At 41.3% G+C, this 20,528-nt stretch overlaps 1 protein-coding gene across 4 annotated transcripts in view; it reads right to left on the reverse strand.

Moving 5' to 3' along the window:
* The window catches only part of MEF2D (myocyte enhancer factor 2D), a 270,676-nt gene that overhangs the window by 65,352 nt on the left and 184,796 nt on the right, over positions 1-20,528 (reverse strand). For all 4 annotated transcript variants that reach the window (XM_068253573.1, XM_068253574.1, XM_068253571.1 and 1 more), the window contains one exon: positions 12,581-12,784. In XM_068253573.1, coding sequence (XP_068109674.1) covers positions 12,581-12,784 — 204 coding nt within the window. The remainder of the gene's footprint in view (positions 1-12,580; positions 12,785-20,528) is intronic.

The raw sequence follows: 20,528 nt of genomic DNA on the forward strand, positions 1-20,528 counted from the left end.
AACACACTATATACCTAAAAATAAAAATATGAGAATATTTTCTTTGCTGCTAATCTTCTAGTAATTATTCATAGTACACAACCAATTCATTACATCATATTTTTTTTCGCTTCAGTGTCTCTTTAATATAGTATATATTTTAATAAAGGTCTGAGTATATGTTATAGATTTTATTGGAATATTTTAATATTCTGGATTGATAAATGGTTTGTGTATCTGTGAAATTATATTTTAGTGGATTACAATTTTTTGATTGCATCCATCCACAGCAGCAGCGCAACTGAATTCCAAAAACACTGAACCTGTGGCCTCAACAGTGGGCTACATTAACATTAATAAATCCCACTGTACATTAGCTCATTATTTATTCATATCAATCAGCTGCCCAGTTGCATCAGTGGTGAGCTAAATGTGGTGGTGGTGGTGGTGGTGGGGGGGACCTGGATATCATCTGGAGCCTGTGGTTGGAGGGAAGCAACTTTATGGCATATAGGCAGAAGTGGGCTGCTGTGAGCTATGTGGTCTCGGAACTCCTTTTGGAGGCAGCAGAAAAACATTATTATAATTATTTAGTATTTATATAGCGCTGACATCTTCCACAGGACTGTACAGAGTATACTGTCTTATCACTTATCTGTCCCTCAGAGGGGCTCACAATCTAATCCCTACCATAGTCATATGTCTATGTATGTATCGTATAATGTATGTATCATAGTCTAGTGCCAATTTTATGGGGGAAGTCCATTAACTTATCTGTATTTTTGGGATGTGGGAGGAAACCAGAGTGCCAGGAGGAAACCCATGCAGACACGGGGAGAATATACAAATTTCATGCAGATAGTGCCCTGGCTGGGATTCGAACTGGGAACAAGGTCAGATCAGTAACCACTGTGCTTCTTCCTCAACTGGGAACAGTCTGTAGCCCTCCTCGACAGCTTTGTTCAGGCGTGGGGCTTCATGGGCAGCAGTAAGTAGTCTCCCCAGGCTCTTTTAGCCAGGTGCTCCACCCGGCTAGTTTTGGTGAGCACCTGGCTGTTATCAGCTCACCTCCTCCATTGCTGCAAGCAGAGTTGCGCATAGAAGCACCGTCCTGCATTCTTTCCTCTCGCTCCACCCGGCTACTTTTTCATGCCACCCAAAAATTCTGGAAAGACAACTGACGGGGGAAGGTGATCTGGCAGCCAGTGAGGGAGCGCAGAGTCTGGGCACTTCATTTCTTCCACCCAGTGATTTCCCTCCGCCTGCAGAGGGTCCTTTAACCCCCTCTACACGATACGATTAGGATTCTATTTACGATACGATTAAATCCGACATGTCCGATCAGGATTCAATTCGATTCAATTTGATTTGCAATGGCAAATCGAATTGAATCGAATCCCGATCGGACATGTTGGATTTTATCAGATCGTAAATAGAATCGTAATCAAATCACACAAAGAATCGTATCGTGTAGATTGGACTTAAGAATGGCGGGACTTCCAACACTGGCGGAGGTCCAGCTGCTCCTGGCTCAGTGAAGTATATAGGGGGGAGGGAATGTATTTGAATGAAAAAGGACGTAATGTATGGCGGGATTAATTGATGCTAATTTGGCCTGCTGTTGATACCACTGCTTCAATGTCTGCACTGTCAGTGCAGTCGGAATGGCACAGCTGATTCATGACAAATCAGCAGCTCTTCAAAGGCTGCTTGGCTGACAGCCTAATATGCAAGTACCTAAAACAGAATACACACTTTTTTTAAAATGAAATATGTACATTAACAAAGAGGGCACTCAGCTAAACTTTGAATGTGCCCCCCAACGTTCACACCACTTCTCTTGTCTCCCTTTGGTGATTCTCACAGCCTGGCAGACAATCTTTCAAGGGTTATAAAACACGTGTGGCCATCATAATCTTCACATCTATAACAAGTGTAATCACAAAAACACGTGACCTGTAGGACAGACCTGTATCAGAGGATGGGAAGGTTAGTAGTTAGGGAGCCTCCACAGCTTTGGGCTCCCCTTTGGTAGCAGTGGCTTCTCTCCTATTATGCCCTTTTTAATAAGTGCATGTGTGTTCATGTTGGACAGTTGGGATTATAAGTATTTTCAAGTAGTGAAGTTTTTACATTGACCTATGAAACACCTGTTTTCTAGGTGCTGCATCCTGCTCATTTTCTTGACCACTCAGCAGTCACATTGCAATCAACTGAGCAACTCCTTGATCAGCGCTACATCCTGGTCTATAAGCATTTAATTTGAGATGTTGTTAAATTTGGGGTTGGTGACTACAAACCAAGTTACACAGTAGTACTATACTCAACATATGCACTCCCCGCAGAGTTGTGAATCCACTGAGAATTTTGTGAACATTGAACGCAGAGTTGTTTATCGCCTGCAATCCTGGTTCAGATCGTGCATGAAAAATGTGTAATAGAAGAATCCCACCATTCTCCCACAGAGTACCTGCACATCAATCTTATGGTGGCCATACATGGTACAATTTTTTCATACAATCTTACCATTTCTATGTAGTATAAGGGTAAATTAAGTGAATATACTGAAAGGATAATTTAGGCAGTTCCCTTATACTAAATAGAATTGGTAAGACTGGATGAAAAAATTGTACCATGTATGGCCACCATTAAAGAGAATCTGTACTCTAATATTCTTACACTAAAAAGCATACCATTCTATTCCTTATTTTCTCCTGTGCCCCTCTGTGCTGTTTCTGCCACTCTCTGCTGCAATCCTGGCTTGTAATTAACAGTTTTAGGCAATGTTTACAAACAAACTAACCAGCTTCTAATAGGCTCAGCTAAGCATAGTGTGTGAGTATGCAGGGGGCCTGCAGAGGGTGTGTATCGCTTCTACCAATCACAAGCAGCCCTGCACATTCCACACAATCAAAGCCTTAGCCCGACAAACAGGACAGAGGAAAGATACATTGATTTATTACAGAGACAGTGTAATTAGGAAGAGCTGCAGTAAGCCCCAGCACATTAGAACAGGCATAGGAACTCATAGGATAGAAGAACTAAGGCTGAAAAAATTGATACAGAGTCTCTTTAAGGTGACCACACACGATACAATAAAATTATCTGATTTTACGTCAATTCGATAAAAAAAATCTCATTTCCTGAAAAATCTAAAGCTTTTTTTTTTATTAGAGCAAGAAATCTGATCGGATTTCCTGTTTTTATTCGATAAAAGTCTATCGGGAGTGGTGGATATGTCTGATCAATTTTCATGAAAATTGAATGGTGTGTGTGTGGTAGATTGTCAATTTATTAAAATATACATCCAAACAATTTTCTCAGAGTTTTCAATCATTTTTTCATAACTGGGGAAAACTTTAACACACGTGTTTGATACATTGGTCAGATTTTTGAAATGTTACAATCATTCAGAAAAATTGATTTGCAATTCTTGAAATGGAAAGATATTTAAAAAATTGTATGGTGTGTGGCCACCTTTATGGTGGCCATACATGGTACAAATTTTTCATACAATCTTACCATTTCTATGTAGTATCAGGGTAAATTAAGTGAATATACTGAAAGGATAATTTATGCAGTTCTCTTATATTACATAGAAATGGTAAGATTGGATGAAAAAAATTGTACCATGTATGGGCACCATTAAATGTACTCACAGCTATGGTGCCCATACATGGTACAATTGTTTTCATTCAATCTTACCATTTCTATGTAGTATAAGGGTAAATTAAGTGAATATACTGAAAGAATAATTTAGGCAGTTCCCTTATATTACATAGAAATGGTAAGATTGGATGAAAAAAATTGTACCATGTATGGGCACCATTAGATTGCCTAGGGCCCGATTGATGTTTTGTTCCTCTACAAGTACTTACCAAGGGCTAATTTTGATTTCTATTTAACAGCTACTCTACAACTTTATCCTAATTTTTGTTAAATTGCATCTCTGATGTGCATAAAAAAAACAAAACAAAAAAAAACAGAGGTACACTATTGCTTAAAAGTTAGAATGTCCCAACACGTTCTGATGCCTCATTGCAGAAAATGCCGGTGGCCTTTCCTATATCAGATATAGAAGAAGTAGCTGCCTTTTCTGCAAGGTGGCAGGGCTACACCCTGGAACCGGGCTGATATGGGGCTTTGGTGAATATTATACAGAGGACATGCTGGGGCATGCAGGCAGGGATGGCTGACGGGGTAGAATGTCAGCTTCCAGGCCACAAGCGTTTTATTCCAATAAGATGCCAATTTGATATAGCTTCAAAATGTCTAAGCTTCGGTAATGATGAAATGCCTTTTATGGTAAACACTCTCAATCAACAAGATTGCTATATTCAAATCAGAGGAGTCGGAGTTTGTGAAATCGTAAACTGAGCCGTCTGAGGGTTTTTGTACCTACTCCACAGCCCCAGTGTTTACTAAAGCAAGAAGAGAAGGAACCTCTCTGGCCGTTTCACAGATAGCATTAAAAATAATTATTTTAGCAGTAAAGAAAGCAGATCCTTAGTCAGCTTTGTCATTGCTGTTGAGAGCTCACCAGTGAGTGCATAAAACCTGAGATCTGAAAAGTAAAGAAGGGGAGTGGAAACCTTGGGCAAATCCCTATGGAGGGGAATACGTGTTTTTCTCCCTACAGGTTAATTTTAGTTCAATGCACAGAGCTCCACTTTAACATAACAATCATTTGAAACAATTTTTGTGATTTTTGCAAGTGACGGTATGCCAGTGACCCTCCATTTATTACATCAATTGATAGTACAAATAGAGTGCATTATCTTGAAGTGGTAAAAAAAAACAACAACACTTAATTGGGTCCCTTGTAGGCACACTCTTAGGCAGGGGTCACACTTACCGGCTTTCGTACGCGTTTTCTGCACAGAAAAACTGACTTCAACTGAGAACTCATGTTAATCAATGAGCTAGGTCACACTTTAATGCAGATTTCGCATGCAGAAAAAAAACTGACATCTTGCGCAATTTGTCAGTTTTCTCTATAAATTACATTAGCTGTTGTACGGTAGAGGTCACATTTGTCTTTCAGTTTTCTGAAAAGTGTAGAAACTGAAAGACAAGTGTGACCCCTGCCTGAAGGGAGCTGATATTTGCTTGTAAACAGTCGCTGTCAGTAAACAACATTCCGCCCACCTCTGAAAAGCTAGTAGAGTTAAATGTTATGTTTCATCACCCCTGGGCCTTCATTGCGTTTCTGAGCAAAAATGATTTAAATATGAGTTGCACACCGCCCCTACACTATAGGTGCATTTCTCCCTCTAATCTTGCATCGGGAAAGCAAACGCAGCCATATTTGTATAATGAGACGTTAGAACTGTAGTGAGTAAGGGATGTAGGAGGAAATTACTGAAGGGTGCCAGCACAGGTTTATTTGTTGGTGTGGCTGCAAAGGGAACAGCCTTCGCTGATTCACTGCCAGCTGCTGGGAATGGAAGGGTGAATGGGGACACGCCTACGAAACAGCCAACCTCTCTGCATCTTAAACACTGCGTTTAACTCTGCCATCACCACATCCTCCTGTAGGCTAGATTTGTCAATCCAAGATCAAGTACTATGGTAATTTGTTAAAAGATATCTCTTTAGGTTAAGGGAACGCTTCTAACAAGTACATTTCTATCACAATTATGCCAAACTACCGGAGTTCAAACTGTCCCCGAAAGAATCATCCATTGTGGATTTTGCCCCTCTGGAATGAGCATGTTGTCTTCCCGTTTCGCATACACATTCTTAACTACTTGCACAGTAAGGATGGGCTGTGTATAAGACTTTAGGCACTTTTAATGCTAAAGAGAAAGCAAGATTTCTGTAGGGCAGAACTGGATCTTTCATAAGGTTGATCAGATGCAGAAACAGCTGATTAATGAAGCTGACTGTCAACTACAGATTGTCAATGAGATACAAATAATTTTAGCTTGCATGCAAATGTCATGTAAATTGTACGCAGTTTAGGACTGAGCCAATGAAATGCATCTTCTGTCACTTTTAATTGGTCCAGTCCCAAGCTTAATTTACTTTACATGCAAGACAAAAATATTTACACCCCCATGACCATCGCTACTGGCAATCATTAGCCTCCTGAAACTGATTTGCAATATGCAAATTTTCTATTACTGTTGTATCTTCTCAGTTTAAAGAAACAGAAACTTCCATGTTGAATTTCACAACACATCTATTGTACACCTATGCAACTGAGCTACATAAGTGCTGTGGTTCAGCCTATTGGCATAACCAGCTTCCAGTACCACTCCCTGAAAACCTTCCACACCTCTGTGTGACTATATTACTCACATAATGTAATTTGCAATCAATTTTGATTTGTACTAGTGCTATCTGTAATCCAGTCCTTTCCTGTCTATTTCCAGAGCACTGAACATCAGACCTGATGTGCAGATCACAGATATATGAGTAAATGTTATGTTTTATGATTGCAGTATTGGACATTGGGCTGATTTACTGAAATTCTAATAGAATCACACTAGTCAAGATAGACATTTATCAACATCTGCATCCCCCATGCTTGAACTGTTAGTATAGTAAAGTGCTGCTGATTACCCTGCTTATATGCATATTCTGACCCCTAAAGCAAGGAGTGTCATGTTAAGTAGCATGTTAATCACTTTATTCAGCTTGTTGCATTTATAAAGACGTAATACTCCAGATATTGCTATTATAAGGGCTGCTTCACCTGGGCCTTTCCCAAGCTAGTTATAAGATTGCCAACACACACAAAAAAATCCACATATGCCTTTAGGCAAGGGGTCGAATATGCCTATGTTGAGATCACCTTACCTGATCCCTTTATCAATAAATCTGCTTTTAGAGACTTACATTCCCCCCCCCCCCCTTTCTCCCACGTTAACTTTTTCTGACAGCTATCCTTAACCTTATAGCTGTACCTAATTCTAGGTACACACCATACAATTTTCTGGCAGACTGACCTGCTAGATTGATTATTTCCAACATGTCCGGTCTTTTTTAAATCAATTTTCGTTCAGTTCTATGAAAATTGATTAAAAATATCGGAAAAAACGATTCGAAAAATCGATCGAAATTCAGAACGGACATGTTGGAAATAATCAATCTGGCAGGTAAATCTGCCAGAAAATGTTATGGTGTGCACCTAGCATCCAGCTCACGTCTCCTCAACTTATACCACAACCTTTCCTATCTATACCTAATCAATCACGTAAAATGATTGTCACTTTCTGTTGTATTCCGTATTCCCACTAATGCCAAATCCAATGCCTGCACATTATCAACTTGCTGTCATGCAGTTGGTGGCTGATAAACTGTTTGGTCAGTAGCAGTACAGTACATGCCAAGTTCTGGTACTATTCTGTGTCAAACACTGGTACTTGTGTCTCCAAAAGAGCTGAGCTCCAAGTAAACTGATCTATCCAGTGGAATCAATCCTAAGTGCACAGCTGGATGTCCGAGACTCCGCAGGACTGCAGTGCTCCATGCTCTCATATCGAACAGTGAGAAGATACTGCTCAATGACAAGGGTATTTTACAAGTTAGGGCTCGTTCACATTTGAGCAGGAATCGCGCGATTCCCGCTCAGCGCAAAACGTTAGCGGTTTTTGAAAACCGCTAGCACATGTAAGCCTATGGCAGCGTTAACCACAAATGCGTGACATGCAGCGTTTTGCCAGCGATTCACGATTAGCATGCATAGCATTGCTAATCGCGATCGCTCCCAAAACGCTGCAGTGTCCAGTGATTTTTCCCTGCTAATCGCGGAAAAATCACTCCTGCAAAACTATCGCCAGCGTTTCGTGGTTTTAGGTGTGAATGGGGCCTTAGACTTCGCTCACATCTGGTGCGTTGAGAAACGTGTAAAAGTGCATGATAACATACACATGCGTTTGTGCGTGCTTTAGTGCGCATTTCAGTGCATTGCGGTGCGGTTTTTTAAAGCATGTTTTGCTTATTGTAGCAGTAGTCAATAAAGATTTGTTTTCATTTGAAATTGTGGTTTTTTTTCAGTTAGGGGTAAAAAAAACGCATGCGGTTCTGTGCGCTAAAAAAGTGCACCAATTCACTTGCACTGATGTGCGCTTTACAGCTCAACACACAGAAATGCATGCAACCCTACGTTTTTGTAAAGCAGCTCAGTGCTGCGCATAGATGTGAACCAGGCACATTCAGTTACATGGGAAGATCAATACCTTGCAGAACGCACAGCGCAATGCGCTGTGAAAAGCGCACAGAAACCGCCCTGATGTGAACGAGACCTAAGTCATAATTATCTTACATACTCTGACCACAATAACGACCAGGAAAAATAAGGCTTGTGCCTTACCTCTGTTGCGTACCTCTTGGGAAAATAAAAGTCAAGATAAAAGAATGGCTGCAGGTTCAGCCTGCAAAATAGGTGTCTCCATGTTGACTTAGCAATGCCAATGGAGTCTAGAAGAATGGCTAGTCACCCTCACAGAAATCTGTTCTGAAGACCTCCCTCTACAGCGCCAGTGAGGACCTCCAAAGCAGGTCAGTTTGCTTTAAAGGGAAGGTTCAAGCAAAGTAAAAAAATGAGTTTCACTTACCTGGGGCTTCTACCAGCCCCATGCAGCCATCCTGTGCCCTCGTAGTCACTCACTGCTGCTCCAGTCCCCCTCTGGCAGCTTGCCGACGTCGGAGGTCGGCGGGCCGCATTGCGTACATTTTTACGCATTCCCGCTAGTGCAGGAACATTAGCACATACATTTTGTACACATTACTGGTTCAATGAGTAAATTTTTACGCATTGAACCAGTAATGCGTAAAAATGTATGTGTTAATGTTCCTGCACTAGCGGGAATGCATAAAAATGTACACAATGTGGCCCGCCGACCTCCGAGGTCGGCAAGCTGCCAGAGGGGGACTGGAGCAGCAGTGAGTGACTACGAGGGCACAGGACGGCTGCATGGGGCTGGTGGAAGCCCCAGGTAAGTGAAACTCATTTTTTATTTTTTTTGCTTGAACCTTCCCTTTAAGGCCTAGGGCAGGCTTTCTCAACCAGGGTTCCCTGGATCTCCAGGGTTCTCCCCATCATAGGGGAAGTATGATAAAGCACATTTAAATAGGGGATACTGTAAAAAAATAAGCACAAAATAAGGTCAAAATAATAATAATAATAATGAGCACATTAATAAAAAGCACTAGAATAAGGAGGCAGTATAATGAGGGGCACAATAATAAGGGGTCGTGAAATAAACAGCCATGGCTACTTTTAAAAGTCTATGCCTGCTGCAAAATACATGCAGGGGTTCTTTAAGATCCAAAAAACATTTTCAGGGGTTCCTTAAGATCCAAAAGTTATTTGCAGGGTTCATCCAGGTTAAAAAGGCTGAGATAGGCTAGCCTAGGGTCTACTACGCCTGCAGAAAAGATGGCTACCTATTTCATACTTGAAGGATATTGTGAAAATAAGATAGAAATCTGATTTGTGGCAAAGTAGCCACAAGATGGCACCAGCCATTCCTTTGTTATGATTTAATAATGTGTTAAGAACGTCCTTTCACTGCAGTAATCTCCCATCTGTTGTACGGGTTTATAAAAATATAAATAATGTGTATAGAAAAAAAACTTGGGTTATATTTTCAGCTTTATAACACAAGATCCTCAGAATTTCCCCTCATACAAGCCAAAGTTCCTTTATAAGGCAATGAGCCATAAAACATCCCCAGAGAGTCCAACACAAGCCATGAGTCCTAATCACCATGGTATCTGGCAGATAAAACCTCCTCTGGATTGTCTGGACTCGCTTATCATTAAAATAACAGCTTTTCCACTTCAATACCTTGCCAGTGATAGCACTGGAAGCAGAAGGTATCAGACCCATGTTCCTTAAAAGGCCTGACTGATTAAAAACATAATGGGTGCTATCTGTGCTAATTACTTTGCCAGCAAGGCTTGGCCTCTCTACTCAGACAGTTAAATGGTTCAGTTTAACACATTACATCCTGTCACCTCAGAATACTCACTAGTGTCATGTCAGAGTATGACGGCCCTGGGCAAAGGCCACACCAGACCATAAAGCTATATTACGAAAATGATTAACCCTCTCCTAGCAACGAGGCGTCATACAGGTCCTTGTAGGACTTTCCCACATGAAGCCCTCTGACCTCAATGAAGATAGTAATGCTCTTTGACTGTGTGCCAACTTTAGAACATCTTTTGTACACACCTGATCAGCCACAATAAATGTATAGGTTGTGTTTACCTTGAGGGAAAAACAACAAAAGAAAAAATATATTGGATTCAAATGACCGCTTTTCATAAACAAGCAATTTTTGCTCTGGAAAGCTACCCTAAGAATCATTTGCAATAACCAAATCCCCTGTGAGGCACAATCGTGACCAGTCCTCAACCAAACTAAAAAATAAAATGTTGCAATTTATGTTACGGAATAAGTGAACAACTATAGTAAACAGTTGTTAAAGAATATGATCTGCAATATGAAAATAAGCATGCTACAAAAAATATCTTTTTTTTTCTTTTTTTTTAAAAAGTAGAAAAAAGTTTCTACTTTGTTTTTCAAATGAAAGTACCCCATGTGTGAGAAGGTGCAAAATGCGATTTAAAAAGGAATCCGAGGTGTGAGACCTTTGGAAGCTGCCATATTTATTACTTTTTTTATACAATGCCAGTTGCCTGGAAGTCATGTTGATCTTTCTGGTCAGTAGGGTCTAAATCACACACCTGAAACCAGCATGCAGCCAATTTTGTCAGATTTGTGATATACTGTACATCTGATTTGCTTGCGTGTTCAGGGTCTATGGTTTAAAGTAACAGAGGCAGAGGATCAGAAGGCCAGCCAGGCATACTGCATTATTTAAGAAGAAATAAATATGCCAGCCTCAATATCCCTCTCACCTCAGGTTCCCTTAAGGCTTCTTTCCCACTAAGACGTTGCGTTAGATGTCACGTTAAGGTCGCATAACGTGCCCCTAACGCAACACATAGTGGGGTTGAAGCTGGACGTTACATTGGGCCGCGTTAAGCGGCTCTTCATTCGTCCTGTGGTGCAGTGATGCGTACTCTTGATGCGCCGCTTATAACGCACAGCATGCAGCACTTTGTTTTTACTTGCTGCGTTACAATGTAACGCAACGTGGGCACTGTGAACAGCCCATTCATTTTTCATTGCTGTGCGGTGGGCTGCGTTACAGGCTGCACTAACGTGCGCCTGTAACGTCTAACTGTGAAAGCAGCCTAAAAGCATCAGGGTTTTTTTTTGGTTAGCACAGAGTACATTTAGAATCCATTAGGTTCTTTTTTATCACAATCAGAGAAATAGCCCTCACTTTCCGTCACTGATTACATAACAGGAAGTAAAGTGGAATTTCTATATTGGTTTAAATAACAAAATGTATCTCCCTACAGTATTCCTCCTGGAATTATTACTAAAAAAATTATAACTTTCTGTGTCTTTAATAGAACAATTATCCCACTTAGTCACTGTCATAACAGGACAGGAACCAACAAGGAATCTATTGAACAAAGATACATAAAGCAATCAAAACCTTACTTGGCTGGGCACAAATCTTTTCCACATTGCCAAAAATATTTATTTAAAAAAACCCTGTAGCTGCCATCTTTATCTCATTATACAAATAGCCAGTTGCCTGGCTGTAAATCTTCTGTAGTTTCTGAATCACACACCTGGAGCAAGCATGCAGATAGCGAAAAACCTAAGCTGTATACTTTTCATGGTTAAAGGGATACTGTAGGGGGTCGGGGGAAAATGAGCTGAACTTACCCGGGGCTTCTAATGGTCCCCCGCAGACATCCTGTGTTGGCGCAGCCACTCACCGATGCTCCGGCCCCGCCTCCGGTTCACTTCTGGAATTTCTGACTTTAAAGTCAGAAAACCACTGCGCCTGCGTTGCCGTGTCCTCGATCCCGCTGATGTCATCAAGAGCGCACAGCGCAGGCCCAGTATGGTCTGTGTCTGCGCAGTCCACTCCTGGTGACATCAGCGGGAGTGAGGACACGGGTGTGCAGGCGCAGTGGTTTTCTGACTTTAAAGTCAGAAATTCCAGAAGTGAACCGGAGGCTGGGCCGGAGCATCGGTGAGTGGCTGCGCCAACACAGGATGTCTGCGGGGGACCATTAGAAGCCCCGGGTAAGTTCAGCTCATTTTCCCCCGACCCTCCTACAGTATCCCTTTAAGTGTTCAAATGGCTGCCTGGGAAAACCTTGTTTTTCTTTAAAATATATACAATATTTAGCTCCACTTTAGGGTTACATAAAATAATTCATCAGGTTTCTATTCCATGTCCAAATTTAACATTTAAAACACAAATTTGTCTGGAGCATCAAGTTAAAGGCAATCCTTCCCTTAAAACTATTAGTATAATTTTTCGAGGGAAGAACTCATTATTTGCTGAAAATCTAGAATGTGAAGTCTGTAATTAGGCATCAGCTCCATGAACTGTCATTAACTATGTGATAATGATCAAGCTGGAAAAAGGGTGGCGGAGATGGGGAACCCTAGAAAGGAGCGTGAAGACTCTGGATAAGTGTTGTCCGGCAAGGAGAGTTTATCTGAGATTTATATAAAAAAAAAGAAAGAAAAAAAAAGACCAAAGCAGCTCACCTCTATGATATCTGCATTAGTCCGACTCTCATGCGGTTCATTGTACTCTGTGTATTTCAGAAGCACTTTGTCCATGTCTGTGCTGGCATACTGGAATAGCTTGTTTGAGTGGTTGAAGATGATGAGGGCAATCTCGCAGTCACAGAGGACACTGAGCTCATAGGCCTTTTTCATCAGGCCAAACTTGCGCTTGGTGAACGTCACCTGTGAAGAAGGAAAAGGCATGAAATAGTTTGCAGTGAAAAGCAACTTATTTGACATAAGAGAGCAAAGTCGTGGAAGCGGAGGAGTGAAATACACACGTGTGTGCAGCTGTCGGTAACCTAGCACACCCTTGTGATTTCCACTTCATTCAAGCCACAACCCCTGAATGTGCCTATTAGATTAGTAGCTTTGTTGTCTTTGCATAGCATAGTTGAAAAAATAAACACCTGTTGTGTTGCCTAAACCACCTGTTGTCCACACATAACCAATGAACAAAGCCTGACAAATTGCTTTCATGTTGGGGAGTCGAAATTCCGCTACAGGCAGCAGAATTCACAATAACTGTGTATTAGGTAAGGTTGATTCAATTTTTCTCAAAACGCATCTTGACTTGCTTGATTTTGCAAGGCAAGTCAGTGAAATCATCAACTCCGTAGAATGAATTTGCATACAGTAATTTGTGGTTCATTACATTGTGTACCATCATCTGAATAAAAATTGGCAAGCAGTAGGTGTCTTTATATTTAAGTACAAGGAGTCCCGTAAACCCCCCCCCCCCCCCCCCCACACACACACACAGAGGCTCTGAATCACTCACTATGGAGTTACACCCGGAGGACGGAGGGAAGATTGCAGCGCCAGATTCCAGGGAGGTGAGCGAGTGCTGGGGCTGCTGCTGGCTTTCTGGCGGCATGATTTTCTCCTGGTTTTAGGGTCTCAAACGTTGGGAAAAGACCCTAAAATCCGGAAATAATCATACTGCCAGGGAGGTTAAAAGTGCTGAAGCGGCACTTACCAATTACTAAGTGGCACATGAAGAACTGTCATTCCGCTAACTGCCGATTCCCGGACACTTAATAAACGCATAAAACAACAAACACCCCCGCCTTACTGATTACGGTGTGGCCCTTGCCAAACACTTGCACCACTTGCTCAACATCACGCTAAAGTTAATCCTCCTGGAGCCCCCATAGTCACATATTTTTATTATGATCTATGGGCCTGGGTGGTTTTAAATATGTGGACTTCCCAGAATGCAACTGTGAAGTATTACTACCCTCACAGGGGTGCAGCTAAGGCTTTGGTGGCCCCAAGCAGCCAATGACTTCATGACTTGAGACCCCCCAAAATAATGGGTGTGGCACCAACACCAAAGAAAGCAGTGCAGCGCGGTGAAAAAGGGAGTGGCGAATATGTGCTGTAGGTAAAGCCAAATACTACCAAAATGCAGGTAGTCCACAGTTAACATAAGATAACGTGCAGGTGGTGCCCTCAGTTTAGGTAGCGAGCTAAAGGTGCTGGAGTATAGGTAGCCAGGTACAGGTGCTGCAGTATATGTAGCCAGGTACATGTGGTGGCCTCAGTATAGGTATCGAGCCATAGGTGCTGCAGTATAGGTAGCCAAGTACAGGTGGTGCCCCAATACAGGTAGCGAGCGATAGGTGCTGCAGACAGTACACTACAGATGGGACCTTCAGTAGGGGAAGCAGTATATAGGTAGCCAGGTACAGATGAGGCCTTCAGTATAGGTAGTAAGCTATAGGGGCAGCAATTTAGGTAGCCAGACACAGGAGGTGTTGCCCAGCAGCTTACCTCTTCCAACGCGGACTCCTCTCTGCGCTCTTCTCCTCTCGCTGGGCGGGCTCTCCAACTCTCCACCTCGCTGCATCCATGCTACTTCCAGCGGCACCTCTGACGTCATTAGAGGTGCTGTCGGGTATCCATGGAAACAGGACGCCAGCGGCGACACAGGAGGAGAGTGAGAGGCCCGGCGACAAGAAAGGAGCACTGCGAAGAGTCTGCGCAGGAGCGAGGCTGCGTAAGTATAACGGGGGATCACCAGGGCTGAACAGAGGTGAGGTCGGCGGCCGCCAGCGACAGAGCAAGGCCCCCTGTAAAGTGAGGCCCAAAGCAGGGGCTTGCCTCGCTTGTACGCTGGCGGCACCGATGTACCCTCAGCAGGACTGAGCAGCAGGCAATTAATGACTCAAACTGATTTCATGCCACGCTATGAAAAGGAAGAATTTTTTTTAGTAACTACATTTTTATTTGTGCCAGAGTATGATGACAGCTAAAAACACGCTTTCAGTCACACAATTACTGTACTACAGTGTTATGATCTCCACATCATCCCAATGCCTTGGGTAGGACAGTCATGTAAACTAAAGGTGGCCACTAACTGTCAAATGTCTAGCGAAAAATCGTTCGAGCGATCAGGAATTCTGATCGGATTGGTTGTAAATAATCTCCATTGATGGGCAAAATCGATTACAAACGATTATAAAAAATAGTCATGCGATTTGATTTTGGTCAAAACAAAATTTGGATTTTCTAGTTGGTTGTGATAGATGGAAAGTAAAGATTGGTTCATTGATGGTGTAGTGAACGATTTTTCTACCAATCAGAACTATCTGATCGCTCAAACTATTTTTCGCTACAAACTGGATCGTTAGCGGCCACCTTAAGGTAGGGGTAATAAGTCAGATCCAAGAATGCCCAATATATTATATGATGGTTACAAGATTACATACACTGACAGTATGTGAGAGGTACAAATGATTCTTATTGCTCTCGATTGGTAGATTAATTATGTCTGGATAGAGTAGGACAATTTACTGCACAGCTTGTTAATCTTTTTCTGCTCCACAGTCTGATTTTGGGTGTGATAAACCATTAAACATTCATTTTCTTACCTGAATTCCCCACTTCCCCCAGCCTGATAACCCCCGCGCTCTCCCCCTTTCTTTCTCTTCCTCTCACCAGCTGTGCTTTCTGTATAGATTGCATTACAGCAATACACACAGGACTTCAATTCCAGCTATAATGGAGGAGAACGAAGGCAAATTACCTTGGAAAGCTGATTACAGCCATACCGATACATGACTTAAAGGGAGATTTCACCATTTCACCTTCAAAAACGATCATAGATGTTTCACATCTCATTGTATAGTTGCTTTATTTAGGTATACAATATTTTGAGTTTACAACAATTATTTTAACCTTTTAAACAAGCTTGCATTTATGATTGCTTAAATGTGGTTTGGGTTGCAGTGCATAACCTACAAATAGGCCTTCATACTTTTCGGCATTCCCTTAGGCACCTCTAAAGTGCGTTCTGCAGGATCCACAGCTACACCCCATGTAGGCAAACGTGGTTGTGTGGCTCAGCGGCTTTTTGCCGCAAGGTAAGCCGAATTGGGGGGGTTGAATACTATTCCCCTCAGAGTCATCGTAACTCAGAGAGAGAAGTAATTTGGGGTCCGGCAACCGCGCTGGGGCGCGTACTACAGCATTACTGCTATAGCCGTGTCAAGCTTCAGTGCGAAGCAGGTGCCAAAAAGCCCTCCTTCACCATCTAATGTGCTTTTCTGCAGCCATCACTATGGAAACTGGGCTACCCTGGTGCAAACAGACGACCTAAGGGAACCAAGAGTCTTTAAGAATGGATGTCAACTGATGTATGTGGTAAAGACAACTGTTGCAAAATTATAAACGCTGAGGACCATGCACAGTAAAATCTAGGTTTTGTTTGTTGACGCTTAAGTCAGACATGACATAGAATTTACAGGCCCAGTTCCACACACTCCCATTGTGATCATGCGCAACTGACACCGGAGACTGAGCTGTCATTTGACAACTGACATCTCCCAGCACTGATCAAGAGCTTCTCCGATTGCCTACTGGTCACTATGTTCATTGAAAAATATAAGGATCACACCTCTCCTGTCCCACTGATAAACCCCCGCTCTTTTACATTCAGCCTTGTTAAGCTGGGAGTATAGGGGCCAAGCTTGATGATGACAGGAACCAGTATATGCAGCTGTATGATGGTGGCTGCAATAAAAGCTGGGGAGCACGGCTTGTTCCTGGAACAAGGAGGGGGTACCACTAGACCACCAGAAAAAAAATATATAAGGGGGTTCACTATACTACCAGAGAAATCAATATAGAGGAACGAGTGGGGCTACCAGGGACATCTATATGGAAGGTGAGACTCCTATAGCACCAAGGAAAATATAAATACAGGGGATTAATAAAACAACAGGTAAATCTATATAGAGAAAATAATGATGAATGCCTTTTATAAGGGGATATAGTAGTCACTATATGAGGGTAAGGTGCACAGCATTCCGATCACTAACAGAGTGGTTTATAAAGAGGTACTATAAGGACGACACTATGGGGGGGGGGCTCTTAGAATGGGTGGATACTTTAATGGGGCAAATAAAGGGGAACAGGTAATGGGGATGCAGTGGAAACTATTACAATAATATATACTGTTTAAACATGCCCTCCACATAATGAATTTATTAATTAACCTTTTCCATTAACGTTTTCCCCCAAATTTAAAAATACTTTTATTATTTTCTCAGTTTAAGTTGAAACGTACACACTGTAGCAAAATTCTACCTTTATTTCAGTATCAAATATCATCGCCATTAGTTGTAATAGCAACATAAATTCAAGTTTTGTGATAAATTGAAGAACTTGCTAATTAAAATGCATATCTTGTTATCTACAGCAGTACCTTTTATTTTAAAACTATAATGGGTGAAAACTGAGAATTTTTTTATTTATTTATTTATTTTTACTATTCTGCTTTTAAAAGCATTTCAAATGAAATTATTATTGACAGAAAAGCCTTTCCAAGGAATGACTAGTTTGTCCCCCCAAAAAATGAAAGATGTATATCAATTAGGAGTCTTAAGTAGCGATATAGTAAACGGTGATTAAATAAGGACATAGCTAAAACTGCTCTGATCCTTAAGAGGGTTTTATATGTTGGTAGTGAAGTGGTTAAAAAATGGGTTGGAAATGTTTTATAAAGTTAATTGAGAACACATTTAAAAAGTGGTCTGCTTAACATATCATTAATGTAGCATGTTTACACACAACAGGCAGACTGCCCATTACTGATGATACAGACTTATTTCTTTTTGCTCACAGTAACCTCCATGCTATTCTTAGGTAAACATCTTATGTGTCCCATCTTATGAGAGCAAACTTCCATTGCTTATGACCCCATTACCCCTTCACACCTTGATATACGCAGCAACCACAAGGCTTTCTCACGTCACTCAGTATCTGAATCCATCACCTGTCAGTTATATGCTATCTAGGGGGATGCCCTGGGCCTCTCTAGTGTCTGGAGATAATCTTGAGGCAGGAGTCTGTCTGACGCAGCCTCTAGAGTAGTCTTCCCACCCAGACCCTCGTCTGGAGCCTCATACGTTTATAGAATAATAAATAATATACAACTTGTCCTGCTTTTTCAGATATGGATACAGCAAACCATACTACTTAGACAGTGTGATGTCTACAAGCAGTACTATCTAACAGCTTCCAACACATGGTAATAATTAAAGGGAACTTCAGTTAAATACGGTAGAGAAATGTAATTTTTGTTTTACTTCTGCGACAATTTCTTTCTGTTCATGGAGACACCTGGGGTCCTGATGTGTATGAAACTTTCTGTTTCCTGTCACTGAAGTGCAGGCCTAGAGGGGATGGTGAGAATGCCGGTGGTTCCCCATTAGAACATATGGAAGACAGGAAGTGAGGTGACCTCTTCAAACATCTTTAAGGACAACAATTATTTTTGTAAGAAAGCATTAGAAGTTCTATCAAATCTTTGCTGCAGTCTATATTCGTGTTCAGAAGAGGTTTCTTAATTTCTTGTCCTACAGAGAGACAGAGACTAACTAACTGTCCCCTCAGTGGGGCTTGTAAATAAACTTATGATATAACGATTTGTATGTGTAGTACAGCTAAGAAATAGAACATTAGTAGCATAATTATGAGTCTCATCTTTCCATTACAGGAAGAATTAAACTTCAGTTATGTACGCCAAAGAGCTCTCTGACCCAACTTTGGTTGGCTACAGTGCTGTTTTCTGAAGCACTCATCTCATCCTCTTACTGTTTAAGGTTTTACTGCCAGGAAGTTCAAAGGGCCATTATCTCTGCTCTGTATTATCATTTAAAATACAGAGTGATATTTGTAAAGTGCAAATATCCGAGAATGATGCAATGTTATAAAAAAAAAAAAAAAAAAAAAAGCTATATAACTGGAAATAAAAATATGAGACTCTTATTTGCTACTAATGTTTTATCAAATATTCATTATAGCATATGTTTTTTCGCTTCAGTATCACTTTAATACCAAACACATCCCAACTTCTGGGGAAAAACTACATAACAGGTGTTTTATGGAGGGAAGGTGGGTGGTTTGTGGGAGGAAACCAAACCATTTAAAGGAAGCCCATATACATATGCGAAAAGCAGAGTAATGTAAATGTGGGGCTGTCCTGTCAGCAACAATGTAATATGTGCTATGGCAGCAATGTAGCATAATCTGAACCATTTGGAATGCGCAGAAAATCATAGCTAGATATGGAGCACGGGTAACGTTAGTGAAATTATATTACAGAATAGCTTGTGTATGCATCTCATATCAGTTTGAACACTGTAGTAGTAATATTGAAAATACATTTTAAAGTAGCACTCTGATCAAAATGAACTGACCATGATTATTTTTTTTACATTGAAAATGTGGAAATACAGGCTAAAAGTGTCACTAATGTGAACAGACAATATTTCCTTCTCAATCATTGATTAGAGCGTGGCACACAGACACTCTACTCTGTTCCCTTGGCCCTCACCCACGAACAAGATTAGGGCGTCTGTTGGATTCAGTGTGTCTACAGATCTACTATGTGTGATAACAATATCCAGGCCAGGCCCTGAGCTAATTAATGTCTCTCCTTGCCATACAATCCTGCTCACTACTCATGGGAAGGTTGGGGGGGGGGGGGGGGGGGGGAGTGCTTGAAGGCCTGGAAGAAAGCCCTCTGTCATGCTGAGCCGCTTATTAGGAGGATTACTGAATTATATTAACACTTCATTGCAATGGGTGCTTGTATTACCTGGCTTTGAAGTTCTTGTGCATCAGGAAGACACAGTGTGTGAGGGTTCTAGAGCTTTGAAACTGGAACACAGGCCAAAAACGGCACAAAAGGATTCAGGGTAACAAAACTAAATAATATGGATTTCAGGGAGGCAAGCAATACTGTTGGTATTTTAACCTGATTTTCAGTAATATTAGATAGATAAGATACAGGCTGTGCTTATGTATCTTGTCATATAAAACACTGCTAATAAAAGTGCATTATCAATTGTGACAGTCACATATTTACGTTATGTAAATTCTGCATGCATAGCTCTTCACAGAGCAGATCTGAGAATGCCTGAAGTGACTTATTTTCATCCAATATACTAACATATGTGATTAAAGTGGACCTGAACTCAGAATGTCCTCTCTGCTTGAAGAGATACATAACAGCATAAGGACCTTCAAACAAAAAGCATTTCTTTGTTACAGCTTATCTAAATCCTAAAATAAATCTGCACTATTTCTACTTTCTGATTCCAGGAAGCTTTTAGACATATAGTTAACAGCCTGTGCTTTCAAATTAGCTTATCTGCCATCTCTGCCATTGGCAGTCATGTGACACAGGAAGAGAACAAATTAAAACTAGTGATTGGACACAAATGAGGGGGAATTAGACTGGCTAAACTCTCTAAATACATACAGGGTGCTGATGCCTATGAGAGGTGATCAGCGTGAATGGATGTCGGGGGAGGGATGAGTTAAACAATTAAAGACATTTTTATTTATACAAAATCAAGACTAAATTTATTAAAAAAAAAAAAAACGACACATCAGCAATCAGATGCCACCAACA

This window comes from Hyperolius riggenbachi, chromosome 9 (genome assembly GCF_040937935.1).
Source record: "Hyperolius riggenbachi isolate aHypRig1 chromosome 9, aHypRig1.pri, whole genome shotgun sequence".
NCBI classification, from domain to species: Eukaryota; Metazoa; Chordata; class Amphibia; order Anura; family Hyperoliidae; genus Hyperolius; species Hyperolius riggenbachi.